This window comes from Salvelinus alpinus, chromosome 5 (genome assembly GCF_045679555.1).
Source record: "Salvelinus alpinus chromosome 5, SLU_Salpinus.1, whole genome shotgun sequence".
NCBI lineage: Eukaryota > Metazoa > Chordata > Actinopteri > Salmoniformes > Salmonidae > Salvelinus > Salvelinus alpinus.
In genome coordinates, this window is record NC_092090.1 from 53,234,600 (window position 1) to 53,251,606 (window position 17,007).

The 17,007-nt window shown below is 41.9% G+C and overlaps 1 protein-coding gene across 7 annotated transcripts; it reads left to right on the top strand.

Moving 5' to 3' along the window:
• The first annotated feature begins 9,777 nt into the window (after positions 1-9,777).
• Positions 9,778-15,222, top strand: LOC139576316 (dickkopf-related protein 4-like). Of its 7 annotated transcripts, none has more exons than XR_011675084.1 (5): positions 9,778-9,949; positions 10,750-10,862; positions 13,329-13,468; positions 13,969-14,050; positions 14,161-15,222. XR_011675084.1 is itself a non-coding variant. In XM_071402265.1 (5 exons), exons 3-5 carry the CDS (start codon positions 13,366-13,368, stop codon positions 14,376-14,378), a joined length of 318 nt encoding a protein of 105 aa, XP_071258366.1. In that variant the 5' UTR covers positions 9,778-9,949; positions 10,750-10,862; positions 13,329-13,365; the 3' UTR covers positions 14,379-15,222. The 7 variants fall into 7 exon arrangements, 1 of the variants encoding a protein (XP_071258366.1); XR_011675083.1 differs by having other exon boundaries at positions 13,329-13,459; XM_071402265.1 differs by having other exon boundaries at positions 13,329-13,383.
• Positions 15,223-17,007: the final 1,785 nt, after the last annotated feature.

Below are 17,007 nucleotides of genomic sequence, written 5' to 3' on the forward strand. Positions count from 1 at the left end.
TAAACAACAACAGTAAACGCATGAGAATAGAGACTGATGTACTGAATTTCATGACTTTAGGCCAAGCGGGGTGAGGGGCATGACATTTAAAAGTTTGCATTTTCAATCACTCGTTATAGCGCCTCGTTATAGCGCCTCCATCTGGCCAATCAGTGTAATTTTGTAAATGCCTATTTCTATGGCAAAATGCATCATTCACCCTAGTTTAATCATAATCGGGCCAGTGCTAACTGAGATATCACATGTGATGCATGTACAAACAAACAAACATGCTAATGGACAGAGACAGATAAACAGTACCCTCCCCAATTTCATTGTGAGGGAAAATAAGATAAGAAAAATGCAAATAGTAACTAACACAAGAGGAACAAAAATGAAGCCGTATACAGGGAGTACCAGTACCATATCACTGTGCAGGCTACTAGGTATTTGAGGTAAATATGTACATAAAGGTAGGGTAAAGTGACTAGGCATCAGGATAGATAATAATACGAGTAAAATAAAGAACAGAGTAAAAGCAGCATATGATTGTGAAAGTGTGTGTGTGTGTGTGTGTGTGCGCGTGTGTGCGTGCGTGCGTGCGTGCATGCGTGTGTATGGCATGGGTATGCATGTGTGTTATGTGTGTGCGTATGTAGTGTATGTGAATGTGTGTGGGTTTGTGTGAGAGTGTCAGTGTCAGTGTAATGTGTGTGAGTGAGTGTATATACAGTGTATTCGGAAAGGGAAGACCCCCATGAAATGGACAAAAATGAATGGCTACTTATTGGCATTGGACGATCCATATACACAATCGCAAATACCACTCAATTGGGCGGCAATTGGTCAAAAACATATTGCAAGTGGAATATGTCAAATGCCGGGTGTAATAAACCAAAAATCCCAAAGGGGTCGAGTGCGCTCCACCGTAAGATTCTATATGGGAAATGATCAGAAAGTCAGGGCTCAAGGGTGAAATCTTCAAAAATCCAATTTTTGGTCAATTATACAGTGGGGAGAACAAGTATTTGATACACTGCCAATTTTGCAGGTTTTCCTACTTACAAAGCATGTAGAAGTCTGTAATTTTTATCATAGGTACACTTCAACTGTGAGAGACAGAATCTAAAACAAAAATCCAGAAAATCACATTGTATAATTTTTAAGTAATTCATTTTCATTTTATTGCATGACATAAGTATTTGATACATCAGAAAAGCAGAACTTAATATTTGGTACAGAAACCTTTGTTTGCAATTACAGAGATCATATGTTTCCTGTAGTTCTTGACCAGGTTTGCACACACTGCAGCAGGGATTTTGGCCCACTCCTCCATACAGACCTTCTCCAGATCCTTCAGGTTTCTGGGCTGTCGCTGGGCAATACGGACTTTCAGCTCCCTCCAAAGATTTTCTATTGGGTTTAGGTCTGGAGACTGGCTAGGCCACTCCAGGACCTTGAGATGCTTCTTACGGAGCCACTCCTTCGTTGCCCTGGCTGTGTATTTCGGGTCGTTGTCATGCTGGAAGACCCAGCCACGACCCATCTTCAATGCTCTTACTGAGGGAAGGAGGTTGTTGGCTAAGATCTCGCGATACATGGCCCCATCCATCCTCCCCTCAATTCGGCGCAGTCGTCCTGTCCCCTTTGCAGAAAAGCATGCCCAAAGAATGATGTTTCCACCTCCATGCTTCACGGTTGGGATAGGGTTCTTGGGGTTGTACTCATCCTTCTTCTTCCTCCAAACACGGCGAGTGGAGTTTAGACCAAAAAGCTCTATTTTTGTCTCATCAGACCACATGACCTTTGGATCATCCAGATGGTCATTGGCAAACTTCAGACGGGCCTGGACATGCGCTGGCTTGAGCAGGGGGACCTTGCGTGCGCTGCAGGATTTTAATCCATGACGGCATAGTGTGTTAACAATGGTTTTCTTTGAGACTGTGGTCCCAGCTCTCTTCAGGTCATTGACCAGGTCCTGCCGTGTAGTTCTGGGCTGATCCCTCACCTTCCTCATGATCATTGATGCCCCACGAGGTGCGATGGGGCATCAATGCTTCTTAAAGAAAAACTAACAGGTCTGTGAGAGCCGGAATTCTTACTGGTTGGTAGGTGATCAAATACTTATGTCATGCAATAAAATGCAAATTAATTACTTAAAAATCATACAATGTGATTTTCTGGATTTTTGTATTTTTGCTTTGTAAGTAGGAAAATCGGCAAAATCGGCAGTGTATCAAATACTTGTTCTCCCCACTGTACATATGTAGGAAGCGTATGTATATAGATTTGTCTTATTTTATGTGAGTTTGTCCATAAGGCCTATGTTTTGTCCATTTGCCATATATGATCACAGGAAGTTGGCTTCCGAACACAAAAGTCAGTTAACCATGTTCAAATGGCATAAGAAATGTCCAAATGGCATATATAAGTATTGCTTGAGGGTAGGTGGCTATACTGGTCTATACCTGGAGGGTAGGGGGCTATACTGGTCTGTACCTGGAGGGTAGGGGGCTATACTGGTCTATATCTGGAGGGTAGGGGGCTATACCTGGAGGGTAGGGGGCTATACTGGTCTATACCTGGAGGGTAGGGGGCTATACCTGGAGGGTAGGGCACTATACTAATCTGTACCTGGAGGGTAGGGGGTTATACTGGTCCCTTATGTAGGAAAGTATTCAGACTCCTTGACTTCTTCCACATTTTGTTACGTTACAGCCTTATTCTAAAATTGATAAAATCGTTTTTTTCCCTCATCAATCTACACACAATATCCCATAATGACAAAGCAAAAACAGGTTTTTAGAAATTGTATCTAATTTATAAAAAAATATAAAACAGATATATAACATTTGTATAACTATTCAGACCCTTTACTCAGTACTTTGTTGAAGCACCTGTGATGGAAAAAGTGTTGGGAGTGCTTTTCTAAAAAACAATTTCTGTGTTCATGCAAGTGACTGATTGAACGTGCCTGGGAGGAATCCTCACGATCAGTATCTGCAATTTTGGCAGTACGCCCAGAACCTTCTTTTAAAAACGAAACGGATATCTCAGTTTCAAGGTCAACAGCTTGGAGAGAAGAAGCCTCGTGAGATATTGGTCGGTCACATGCATGAACCAAACGTTAATGATGAATTAATGATGAATAATGAATAAGCTAAATCATGCAAATATAACTTGTCTTTGTAAGCAGTATATAAGAGAACTAAAAGGAACTGCCCCGGCGGAGCTCACTTCAGACCGATGCTATATGCATCTAAGTTTGATTGTGACCTGTCCAGCTCGCTGTTAATATAGAATGATTCATTTAAGATTGACTTCAATTATCTACTGTGTAGAATTTCCACAGCACACCTTTGGCAGCGATTACAGCCTAGAGTCTTATTGGGTACAAGCATGGCACACCTGTATTTGGGGAGTTTCTCCCATTCTTCTCTGCAGATCCAATCAAGCTCTGTCAAGTTGAATAGGGAGTGTCGCTTCACAGCTATTTTCATGTTTCTTCAGAGCTGTTTCTATAAGGTTCAAGTCCAGGCTCTGGCAGGGCCACTCAAGGACATTCAGAGACTTGTCCCGAAGCCACTCCTGCATTGTCTTGGCTGTGTGCCTACGGTCATTGTCCTGTTGGAAGATGAACCTTTGCCCTATGGTGTCTGAGGTCCTGAGCGCTCTGGAGCAGGTTTTCATCAAGGACCTCTCTGTACTTTGCTCCGTTTATCTTTCCCTTGATCCTGACTAGTCTCCCAGTCCAAGCCCCTGAAAAACATCCCCACAGCATGCTGCCACCACCATACTTCACTGTAGGGATGGTGCCAGGTTTCCTCCAGACGTGACATTTGGCATTCAGGCCAAATAGTTCAATCTTGGTTTCATCAGACCAGAGAATCTCGTTTCTCATGGTCTGAGAGTCTTTGGGTCCCTTTTGGCAAACTCCAAGCGGGCTGTCATGTAGCTTTTACTGAGGAATGGCATCCTTCCGGCCACTCTACCATAAAGGCCTGATTGGTGGTGTGTTGCAGAGATAATTGTCGTTCTGGAAGGTTATCCCATCTCTACAGAGAAACTATTGAGCTTTGTCAGAGTGACCATAGGGTTCTTGGTAGCCTCCCTGATCAAGGCCCTTCTCCCCCGATTGCTCACTTTGGCCGGGCAGGCAGCTCTTGGTGGTTCCAAACTTCATCCAATTAAGAATGATGGAGGTCACTGTGTCCTTGGGGACCTTCAATGCTGCAAACATTTTTTAGTACCCTTCCCCAGGTCATTGCCTCGACGCAATCCTTTCTCGGAGCTCTATGGAAAATTCCTTCAACCTCATAGCTTGGTTTTTGCTCTGACATACACTGTCAACTGTGGGACCTTATATAGACGGGTGTGGGCCTTTCTAAATTATGTCCAATCAATTGAATGTCCCAAAGGTGGACTCCAATCCAGTTGTAGAAACATCTCAAGGATGATCAATGGAAACAGGATGCACTTGAGCTCAATTTTGAATCTCATAGCAAAGGGTCTGAATACTTATGTAAATAAGGTATTTGTTTTTTTAAATACATCTGCAAAAATTCTAACAACCTGTTTTCGCTTTGTCATTATGGGTTATTGTGTCTAGATTGATGAAGAAGTAAAAATAATTTTAGAATAAGGTTGTAACGTCACGAAATGTGGAAAAGGTCAAGGGGTCTGAACACTTCCGAATGCACTGTATAGTGTACAGTGGGGAGAACAAGTATTTGATACACTGCCGATTTTGCAGGTTTTCCTACTTACAAAGCATGTAGAGGTCTGTCATTTTTATCATAGGTACACTTCAACTGTGAGAGACGGAATCTAAAACAAAAATCCAGAAAATCACATTGTATGATTTTTAAGTAATTAATTTGCATTTTATTGCATGACATAAGTATTTGATCACCTACCAACCAGTAAGAATTCCGGCTCTCACAGACCTGTTAGTTTTTCTTTAAGAAGCCCTCCTGTTCTCCACTCATTACCTGTATTAACTGCACCTGTTTGAACTCGTTACCTGTATAAAAGACACCTGTCCACACACTCAATCAAACAGACTCCAACCTCTCCACAATGGCCAAGACCAGAGAGCTGTGTAAGGACATCAGGGATAAATTGTAGACCTGTACAAGGCTGGGATGGGCTACAGGACAATAGCCAAGCAGCTTGGTGAGAAGGCAACAACTGTTGGCACAATTATTAGAAAATGGAAGAAGTTCAAGATGACGGTCAATCACCCTCGGTCTGGGGCTCCATGCAAGATCTCACCTCGTGGGGCATCAATGATCATGAGGAATGTGAGGGATCAGCCCAGAACTACACGGCAGGACCTGGTCAATGACCTGAAGAGAGCTGGGACCACAGTCTCAAAGAAAACCATTAGTAACACACTACGCCGTCATGGATTAAAATCCTGCAGCGCACGCAAGGTCCCCCTGCTCAAGCCAGCGCATGTCCAGGCCCGTCTGAAGTTTGCCAATGACCATCTGGATGATCCAGAGGAGGAATGGGAGAAGGTCATGTGGTCTGATGAGACAAAAATAGAGCTTTTTGCTCTAAACTCCACTCGCCGTGTTTGGAGGAATAGAAGGATGAGTACAACCCCAAGAACACCATCCCAACCGTGAAGCATGGAGGTGGAAACATCATTCTTTGGGGATGCTTTTCTGCAAAGGGGACAGGACGACTGCACCGTATTGAGGGGAGGATGGATGGGGCCATGTATCGCGAGATCTTGACCAACAACCTCCTTCCCTCAGTAAGAGCATTGAATATGGGTCGTGGCTGGGTCTTCCAGCATGACAACGACCCGAAACACACAGCCAGGGCAACTAAGGAGTGGCTCCGTAAGAAGCATCTCAAGGTCCTGGAGTGGCCTAGCCAGTCTCCAGACCTGAACCCAATAGAAAATCTTTGGAGGGAGCCGAAAGTCCGTATTGCCCAGCGACAGCCCCGAAACCTGAAGGATCTGGAGAAGGTCTGTATGGAGGAGTGGGCCAAAATCCCTGCTGCAGTGTGTGCAAACCTGGTCAAGAACTACAGGAAACGTATGATCTCTGTAATTGCAAACTAAGGTTTCTGTACCAAATATTCAGTTCTGCTTTTCTGATGTATCAAATACTTATGTCATGCAATAAAATGCAAATTAATTACTTAAAAATCATACAATGTGATTTTCTGGATTTTTGTTTTAGATTCCTTCTCTCACAGTTGAAGTGTACCTATGATAAAAATTACAGACCTCTACATGCTTTGTAAGTAGGAAAACCTGCAAAATTGTCAGTGTATCAAATACTTGTTCTCCCCACTGTATATATAGTCTTGTGAGTGTGCATAAAGTCAGTGCAAAATAGGGTCAATGCAGATAGTCCAGGTAACCATTTGAATTAACTATTTAGCAGTCTTATGGCTTGGAGGTAGAAGCTGTCTAGAGCTGATGCTCCAGTACTGCTTGCCGGACAGTAGCAGAGTGAACAGTCTATGTCTTGGGTGGCTGAAGTTGTCGATCATTTTTCAGGCCTTCCTCCGATATGGCCTGACATAGAGGTCCATGATGGCATGGAACTCGGCCCAAGTGATGTACTGGGCTGTCTGCATCACCATCTGTAGTGCTTTGAGGTGAAGGACGGTGCATTTGCCTTACCAAGCGGTGATGCAGCCAGTCAAGATGCTCTTGATGGTGCAGCTGTATAACTTTTTGAGGATCCAAGGGCCCATACCAAATCTTTTCAGACTCCTGAGTTGGAAGAGGCGCTATCGTGTCCTCTTCACAACTGTGCGGGTATGTGTGGACCATGTTAAGTCCTTAGTGATGTGGACACCAAGGAACTTCAATCTCTCGACCCACTCCACTACAGCTCTGTTGATGTGGAAGGGGGCGTGCTCTTCTTTCTTTTTCCTGCAGTTCAAAATTAGCTCTTTGGTCTTACTGGTATTGAGGGAGAGGCTGTTGTCCTGGCACCACACTGACAAGTTGAATCGAGTCATCAGAAAAGTTGATGATAGTGTTGGAGTCGTGGGTGGGGGACTAAGCACCGACCCCTGAGGAGCATCCGCGTTAAGAGACAGCGTGGTGGAGGTGTTGTTGCCTACCCTCACCACCCGGGGCCAGCCCATCAGGAAGTCCAAATCCAGTTGCAGAGGGAGGTGTTCAGTCACAGGGTCCCGACCTTGGTAATGAACTTGAATGGGACTATGTGGTTGAACGCAGAGCAGTAGTCTACGAACATCATTCTTAAACAGTTATATCCCCTCTTTTCCAGGTGGGAGAAAGCAGGGTGAAGTGCAATTGAGATTGTATCATCTGTGGATCTGTTGGTGCGGTATGCGAATTGGAGTGGGTACAGGGGGTCTGGGATGATGGTGTTGATGTGTTTTATGACCAGCCTTTCAAAGCACTTCATAATTACAGATGTGATTGCTATGGGACGATAGTCATTTAGGCAGGTTACCTGTGAACAGGGACAATGGTGGTCAGCATGAAACATGTTGGGATTATAGACTGGGAGAGATTGAAAATGTCCATGAAGTCGCTTGCCAGCTGGTCTGCGCATGCTCTGAGAACGGGCCCTGGTATTCCATCTGCAGCCTTGCAAGTGTTAAACTATTGTAAAATTTTACTCACATCAGCCACAGAGAGCGAAATCATACAGTCATCCGGAACAAAAGAGGCTTTCAAGCAAGACTCAGTGTTGTTTTTCCTCAAAGCGAGAATGAAAGGCATTTAGCTTGTTTGTGAGTTCTGCATCACTGGGCATCTCACAGCTGGGTTTCACTTTGTAGTCAGTTATTGACTGCAACACCTGCCACATCCGACTAGCATCGAAGCCTGCGTAATTGTATTCCACCTTCCTTCTATATTGAGAGAGAGCATGTTTGGAATGGTAGAATCAGGGTAATGGTGGGCATTCTTATCTTATGATATGGAAAGCCAGCTCTGTCATATAGAATGCAGGGGCTCCAGCTCAGGTCTGCACAGGACCCGAAGCGTTTCATACCGCACCCGCTTTCTGTCCAACTTCCACCAGCTACCTCAAGTACTGGTCCCGAACCCAACCGCAGTCCCACAATGTAATTTTAGGCATATGTGATGCAGCACACTTCCAAGCCATGGTCCCAGCAATTTTGTGCCCTATAGGCAATATGAAAATGCCAAAAATAACCTAAGAAATATGTTAAATTGCCAGAGATTCTCATTTGCAATTCCCCTCTAAGCTATGCGAATGCACATGCGCACAGCTTCTCAGGGACTGCAGCACAGAAGAAAAATCAACCCTTGCAGAGAAGCACAAGAACTTGAACTTAACTTTCTAAAGTTTTCCCAATTAGCTAACACTCTCAACGTTTCCCTTTACAGTGGGAATTGTCATCGAATCAATGCAATATTAGCCACATTCAATGAAACATACCAAAACAAAACTAACTTTGCAAGACTTGGTATGCAAAACTAACTATGCAAGAGATTTTGTTGTAGGCAGAGCGCATACCCATACTCTACACAGACCTGTGCGCCATAACCAATCAGAGCTGCAGTAGGCCTATATGCAAATAGGCCATTGCCATATATGGATTTGTGCCACTGGACTGTTTTACAGCATGAGCAGTTGTGATTATTATGTGCTTGATTTCAGATCAAAAGGAGAGATAAATGTAGCCACGTGTGCACATTTGTTCATATTCTTTGCTAGTTAGTGAGTTATTAGCCCAGTGGTAGCTAATTTATAGTCAGCAATGGGGGAGTGGTTGCTTCCAACAAGAGCACAAAAGTGTACATTTCTAGCCATCTTTGAAAAGCAAGTTAGGTAAAGAGCTTTTTTTATGTCTTAAAAGGGCAATGTTGTATTTTTATACAAGCTTGAATAAGCTAAGCAACCAATAGGCAGACGGTCGCATACTTTCTCTGATTCTCTGTAATAATAGCAGGGAATACTAATTCATTAAATTTTGTAAAGTGGTTTCTTGCATCAAACAACATAACAAAATGTTCAGTCCCCTCCTTGTCTGAAGGACAAGTGGATAAATAGGTTAATGTGAAGGCCTGCATGTTTTTTTCAAAAGTCTCATGGAATGTAGGCTTACATTGAACACTAAATTGGCTGCTACCGTAGGCTGAATGATAGAACCACTATTTCCATGTTAAAATGTTATGCGATTCATATTTTCCATAGTATTTTAATTGTAAAACACTCTGGTAGGCCTACATTATGATCAAATAGCAACAGTAGCCTACTTGGTCACTGTTAAAACAATAAATTAAAGTGGGTACAGCCTCAGTGTTCTCAGTAAACGCATGCTAGAAGGTGCACAGAAATTTAACAAGGTTTAAGTTTGCTCTCAGCAGATCTGAAATTTTCTCAGTGCCAAAAAATATTAGAGGGAACATTGCTCCCGTAGCCCATTATATTAGGCTATAGGTATTCCTGGGCTATATCAGCCGATAGGCTAGACGAAGTTGGAGATACTTGCACTTTAGCTACGTTTAGGAGTTTAGGAGTGGGACGATAACTGCTGTAATTTTCCGGCAATGCATAGGTTATCGCCAACTCTATTTAGCTGAGACCACATGAGCACCTCATCTCGCACTTATGGCTACTGAAGATAAATCAGCATAAATGATAAGAGCGGACACTTGCACTTTCTCTTGAGCTATGTTTTGTATATAGGATCAGGGGAGGAGCCAGAGGGGTGCCCGGGGTGGTACTGGACCCCCCTGACATCTGATTGGCCACCCCGGCTGTCACCTCAAAATGTAATTTGCTACTGGAATCAGTTTGATGCTGATTTACATTTAGTTTCACCTCTTGTTGAAAGAAGCATTTATTTTGACGTTTTCAAATCGAAGACAAGGAAGAGAGAATATTAACGTTGTTTGCGAGATACAGAAGAATAAGAAGAACATACAGAAAACGAAGATAGAATATTTACACAAGCTCTTTTCGCGATTGGCGAAAGCGTCATATTTGAAGTAAGTTTTAAGGTTTAGCATCTTATTTAGGTTTCCTGAACAACTTTTACGAAAGTTGAGTCGTTGTGTAAGTTAACGTTAGACCTTTGATAAGAGAGATCGGCTCCCAATTTAGCCTAACATTATGTTTACATCTGTGCTAGTAATACACGCATATACAGTGCAGTAAGTTACAGTATATGAATGTTTAGCTAATGTGGGGCAACTAGTAGGCTACAGCTGTCAGTGTTCAGCAAGTTAACATTCAGCAATTTGAAATCCATTAACTCAGTTAGATTTCCGTACTTGAACTCAAAATGAACAATTGTTATTATCAACCTGTTAACGTTACTCAAAAGATTACCACAATTTGCAGATAGCCTGTTTGGTATCGTAAAGGTGTAAGAAATTATAGCTAGCTAAGTTACTTACTGCAGAGTAGGGCTAGCCTGAAAAGGAAGGGATAGATAGACTATTTTTTAAAGAAGCACAAACAGGCAGATCAGGTGCAAAAGGACCCCAGCCATTGCATCACCATCGGACCCCAGAGCAGCTCCCTACCTGAGGCTAGTCAGAGTCAATGTGGTCAGACTTCACAAGGACCCAGTCTACCACCACCAGGTCAGAGCATCTACCAGGTAGTCAGTCACATGCCCAGTTCAGAATTTAAGTTTAGCTTCAGCTTGTAATAGATGATTTTGTCAGATTAAGCCTCACTTTAAAATGTTGGTTGTTGATTCATGTGTGCTCTTGTTTTGATGGCTGTGGCATTTTTATTTTGATGATACACTAATGGTTCTTGTGTTATTTTAATGTAATAGATATATCAAGGGATGACACAGAGACCTCTGGCTCTGAGCAAGATAGTGAGCCAGAGCTGCCAGGAGATGTCATCGAGCCCTTCCCTCTAAATTACAGATTTTATTTAGCAACGGTTAGTATCTAATCTTGTGGATCCCTTAATTAGACATTTCCATGGACATATGACACATTATTTAACATGTATTTCATACATTTCAAGATCCAGAGAAGAGGGTCCTGTACAGCCGTGTTTGAAAACATTTCCCAGAACTCAGCATGGTACTAGGAAAAGGGCTTTCAACAGCTCCTGTGATAAGGACAATTCATAGCTTGAATATTCTGTAAATCAAGATTCGACTTATTGTTTCGCCTGTAGGCATTTTTCTCTACACAATACACCTGCATCTGCCTTTACATCACAGTCAGGTTTTTGTAACTGGAAAAAGGAGCTGTTTAAAGACTCTGTGTTTAAGCTCCATTCGAAGGCAGAGCATCATATCAATGCTATGTATGCTTGGAATCAGCATAAAAGCGCTATTGACAGCAACTCATCAATGTTAGATGTCATAAATGAGAACCAGAAAAAGAAAGTGGAGGAAAACTCTACTTACATTAAAACAATTGCAGATGTGCTCCTATTAACTGCCACTCAAAATATAGTGCAGAGAGTTCATTGAGAGTCTGATGACACTCACAACAAGGGTAATTTTTTGACAATATAGAAGAAATAGCAAAGCATGACCCTCTCATAGAGAAAAGGATGAATGCATGTGGCAATGCTAAGTACACAAGCCACCAAATCCAGAACGAAGTTCTTGAGGGCTTAGCTGAGGTGGTACAAAGTGAAATAATAAGAAAAGTAAAAGAAATTGAAGTTTTTAGTGTAATTGCAGATGAAACCAAAGATTTAAAGAAAAAAGAACAAATGTCTTTAGTTGTGAGGTACTATTACAACAAGGGCCATCCACGAAAGCTTTTTACACTTTCAGTCAGCTGAACGCTTAGATGCAGCCAGAAATCTTGCTTGTTTGTAGGTGACCAAATACTTATTTTCCACCATAATTTGCAAATAAATTCATTAAAAATCCTACAATGTGATTTTCTGGATTTTTTTTTACAGGCCTCTCTCATCTTTTTAAGTGGGAGAACTTGCACAATTGGTGGCTGACTAAATACTTTTTTGCCCCACTGTACTAGGCGCACTTGATCTTGCAGGGCCCAACTAGGATAGAAGAGGTAAGCTTAACAGAAAAAATATGTGCTTTTAATACTGAAAATATCAGTTTCCAAATACTCTGCGGGACAACAAAACTATTTTAATTTCTCAATTCTCTGTCTGAACGCCCACTCCCAACTACAGTATGAAAAATGACGACCGCGCCGCAATTACTTCTGTCGGGCCCTGCAGGTCCCAATGCAGCCCTCCAGCTCGAGCCATTGAAATATGCCAATTTGGGTGGGGAGAAGATTCCCAATGGGTGCAGTCACAGTGACTGTTCATAGATGATTCAATATATTCATTTAACATCACAAAAAGTATACTCATAATATCAAAATTGACAGAATCAACCTCATATCAGTCCTCTGATCTAGTTATTATTATTACAGGAGTGATGGATAATGATCTCTCACCATCAAACAGTTGACAATTCTTACATTTACTACATTTCCCCCTATGGCCTACACTAGTCTAGTTCTAAAGAGAGCCGCTTACCATATGTTCCCATTGGCCAGAATGTAGCTCTAATCCACATCAATTGATGCGGTTTTGTTCAAAGAATATTTCTTATTCATTAAACATATGTTTCAAAGGGCTTCTGTGTGTTGGGAGGAGGAATTTGTGTGGATTTTGGTGTGCAATGAAAGAAGTAGAAGCTTTATGCTGTGCGGGTGGGCCGGTGTTTTCTTATTTCTTGTGTGTTTTTGTTCTACCTTATGTTATTTTCATTGTTTTTGATTATTGTATTGTTGGGTTTTGAGTTTGCAATAAAGCCATTTCCCTGTACTTGTGCATGTGACATAAAAAATGTAAACCTGAAACTTGAAACTTGTACGGTTATAAGTACCAGGATGCACCTGCACTCTGTGTCCATGGGAACCAGGGCTATCGCTCAATGCAAGCCATTTCTGTCCCCAGATCTATTTATAAGAAAAAATGTTGGTCTGAACCGGTACCAGAACCATGCAGGTCCCTTAAACAGGGGACTTTACATCTAAGAGGTTTTTAAGGTTAAAATGTTGAAGGGTAAATGCAAGGTAGGCTTCTGCAAATGTATATTTCATGCCATATAATCTTTTGTTTTGAGTCTACCTTGTTATTTTCTATTATTGCGTTGTTGTTGATTAATGCATTTTGGGGTTTTGAGTTAGCAAGAAAGGCATTTCACTGTACTTGTGCATGTGACATTTAAACTTGAAACTTGTAGTGTCCTAACTACCAGGATACACCTGCTCTGCTCACAGAAAAGTGGGTTCGTCTTCTGTATTAGAGGTTTTGCAACCTATAACTCCTGGATATTATGTGAAATTTTCTTTGGTCAACAATTTAGACTCTTACAATCGCTTTATTGTTCATGTGTTCTCATTGTTGTGTGCACAGCCTCGACTCAACTATAATCCTATCCTCTAAAGAAAAGATGGATATGTTGGAACAAGTGAGAGCACCTGCAGTGGAGTGACCAGTGATGACTAGGCTACGTGTTACAGCTGTGTGGATTCAAGTGTTCAAGGGTCATTCAAGTATCTATTTTTTCAGATTGAAATTTGCAAATTATGTTGTTTTTAATGCACCTGCAAAGTGGAACAGTGAGGGAACATAATAATGTGAATAATTAAAAACTGAAAGGGCAATCTGCAGTTAAAGGGTTGGGGAGGGAGAAATGTAACCACTCTCAAATTCATAGACAAAGCTATATGCAACTACTGACATGAGATCAAAAATATAGTTTTAACCATGTTTTGAGGCTACACAGTGTTTGTTTACAATTACAATGTTTACAAACAATTTAGTAAAACAAGCTTAGCCCCAACATGTTGGGTTCTGATGGGAACAACAGTTGAACTAAGCTCAGGAGGCATTTATTTTAGATTTTCAATAATAAATGGTTATATCACGAATTCAAAAGTCCAAAATGTACCAATCACAGATTGCCCTTTTAAACAGAACTGCTAACATTACATCATTTAATTATGCTGCTCTGTCATGTGTAAGTGGTAATGTAGTTCCTATATCTACACAGAGAAATACCTGCAATGGATCTCAGAAAAAGAACCAGAATAAGGAAATACTTGCTCCTGTTGATGACGAAAACATAGAGAAAAGTAAGAAAGCTTGGGAAAGGATAGCCTGGTCCCAAACTGTGTGTGCTGCCTACAACCCTTGCAGTTCTACATATCTGAGTGTGGTACTAACTGTCCTGTTCCCTCTTCAGTGGCAGAGATGGCCACATGCGTGCGCTCTGGAGACTATGAGGCAGGACTGTGCTGCGTCCGCTATTTAACAGGGAAAAGACGCATCCCAAAGGAGGGAGAGGCCTGCATACTGCGAGGAGGACGCTCTAAACTGCGGAGAAATCTTGAGTACTGTGACTGTGCACACGGGCTAACCTGCGGTGCCCAGGCTGAACACCCCAAAAACCAAGGAGTTTGAGGGGTATTCCCTTTTGAGGACACAAGCTCAAGTACACAGTACAAATATGATAAAAATATGAAAAGATTATATGACATATTTTTTATTCAACAATAAGGCTTGAAATGATTTATATGCTTTCTACATATAGTATAATCAAATTATAAAACTACAAACTATAAGATTTCACCTTCTTTATAACTGTAAATTACATATTTGTATGTTTAGTGTTAAAGAAAATGTGCATGTTTTCTAAAGGTCTCTCTTGATCAAAATATCTGCCTCCACCACTTTGAACATCACATGAAGCTGTAGCTTGGTTTCCAGAACTCGTTAGGAACTCACCTTTCATCTCATATTAATAATGAAGAATTTGGAAAATTATTTTAGTACCATGTGAATCTAAGAGGGATAATTCCTCTATTGCTTGAATTATTTGCTTTGCATAAATTATAAGCATGTACTGTTACTATATACTGTCATGTACTGTTACTATATGTACCTACTACTAATAGAATTAGTGTTGTGCAATGTATTTAGTGGGGTAGGGAATACAGGCTTTTCCACTGTGTTTTGATAACTGAAATTCACCTGGAACTGAGCAGGTGCCATCGCCTACTAGCTCGAGGGTAGGTTTTTAAAAAGGCAGACCTGAATCAAACAGCCCTAGGTGAGCTGCCTGGACCAATGCATGTTCACTCTCCCTGTGTGCGCATATGTACACATCATATATGTGTTTATGAAAGAAAGAGAGATACAGAGAAACATTTGATCAAAATCACATTTTATTTGTCAGATGCACCAAATACAGCGTGTGTAGACTTGACCATGAAATGCTTGCTTACGAGCCTTTCCCAATGATGCAGAGTTAAAAAGTGCAAGGCAACAGTAAACAACAACAATAAATGCAGCACCGAATTTCATGACTTGAAAGTCAAACGGGGTGAGGGGCGTGACATTTAAAATGTAGCATTTTCAATCGCTTGTCATAGCACCACTATCTGACCAACCAGTGTCATTTTATAAATGCCAGATCCCTATGGCAAGACGCATCATTCACCCAAGTGTCGTCAAAATCTTGCCAGTGCTGTCTGAGATATCGCATGTGACGAATGTACGAACGTACTAACGGACGGAGACAGATCCACAGTCCCCCCGATTTCATCGTGGGGGAAAATAAAATAAGAAAATTACAAATAGTAACTAACACAAGAGGAACAAGAATGAAGCTATATACAGGGAGTACCAGTACCATATCAATGTGCAGGGTACTAGGTATTTGAGGTAAATATGTACATAAAGGCAGGGTAAAATAACTAGGCATCAAGATAGATAACAATAAGGGTAAAATAAAGAACAGACTAGCAGTAGCATATGATGATTGTGAAAGTGTGTGTGTGTGGCATCAGTATGCATGTGTGTGTTATCTGCGTGTGCTTATGTAGTGTATATGAATGTGTGGGTTTGTGTGAGTGTCAGTGTAATGTTTATGAGTGAGTGTATATATAGTGCATATATAGTCTTTTGAGTGTGCATAAAGCCAGTGCAAGATAGGGTCAATGCAGATCGTCCGGGAAACCATTTAATTCACTATTTAGCAGTCTTATGGCTATTTTCACAGTCTCATGGCTTGCGGAAATAAACTGTCTCGGAGCCTATTAGTCAGAGAGAGCCGATGCTCCAGTACTGCTTTCCGGACAGTAGCAGATTGAACAGTCTATGTCTTGGGTGGCTAAAGTTTTTGGCAATTTTTCAGATATTCCTCTGACACCGCCTATTATAGAGGTCCTTGATGGCAGGGAGCTTGGACCCAGTGATGTACTCGACTGTCCGCACCATCCTCTCCTCTGTAGTGCTTTGAGGTTGAGGGCAGTGAATTTTCCATACCAAGCGGTGATGCAGCCAGTCAAGATGCTCTTGATGAAATGCAATTGAGATTGTGTCATCTGTGGATCTGTTGGTGCGGTATGCTAATTGGAGTGGGTCCAGGGTGTCTGGTATGATGGTGTTGATGTGTGTCATGGCAGGTTACCTTGGAGTTCTTGGGAATAGGGACAATGGTGGTCAGCATGAAACATGTTGGGATTACAGACTGGGAGAGATTGAAAATGTCAGTGAAATTGCTTGCCAGCTGGTCTGTGCATGGTCTGAGAACGAGCCCTGGTATTCCATCTGCAGCCTTGCGAGTGTTAACCTGTTTAAAAGTTTTGCTTACATTAGCTACAGAGAGTGAGATTGCACAGTCATCCGGAACAACAGGGGCTTTCATGCAAGACTCAGTGTTGTTTTTCCTCAAAGCAAGAATTATAGGCATTTAGCTTGTTTGGTAGTTCTGCATCACTGGGTATCTCACAGCTGGGGAGCGCTTTGTAGTCTGTTATCGACTGCGAGCCCTGCCACATCCTGCAAGCGTCAAAGGCCTGTGTAATTGGATTCCACCTTCCTCCTATATTGAGAGAGAGAATGTTTGGAATGGTAGAATCAGGGTAATGGGTAATCTCATATTTTCCATTGATGCACAACATATCTTAGGGTATGGAAAGCCATATAGAATGCAGGGGCTCTAGCTAGAGGTCTACGCGGGAACTGCAGCTTTTCATACGGCACCCGCCGACACTCTGGCTTTCTGTCCAACTCCCACTTGCTACCT

Bases quoted from the DNA above. Each gene is read 5' to 3' on its own strand.
- LOC139576316 (XM_071402265.1), top strand. The intron at 14,051-14,160 runs GTAAGAAAGCTT...TTCCCTCTTCAG, and splicing joins TGACGAAAACATAGAGAAAA to TGGCAGAGATGGCCACATGC.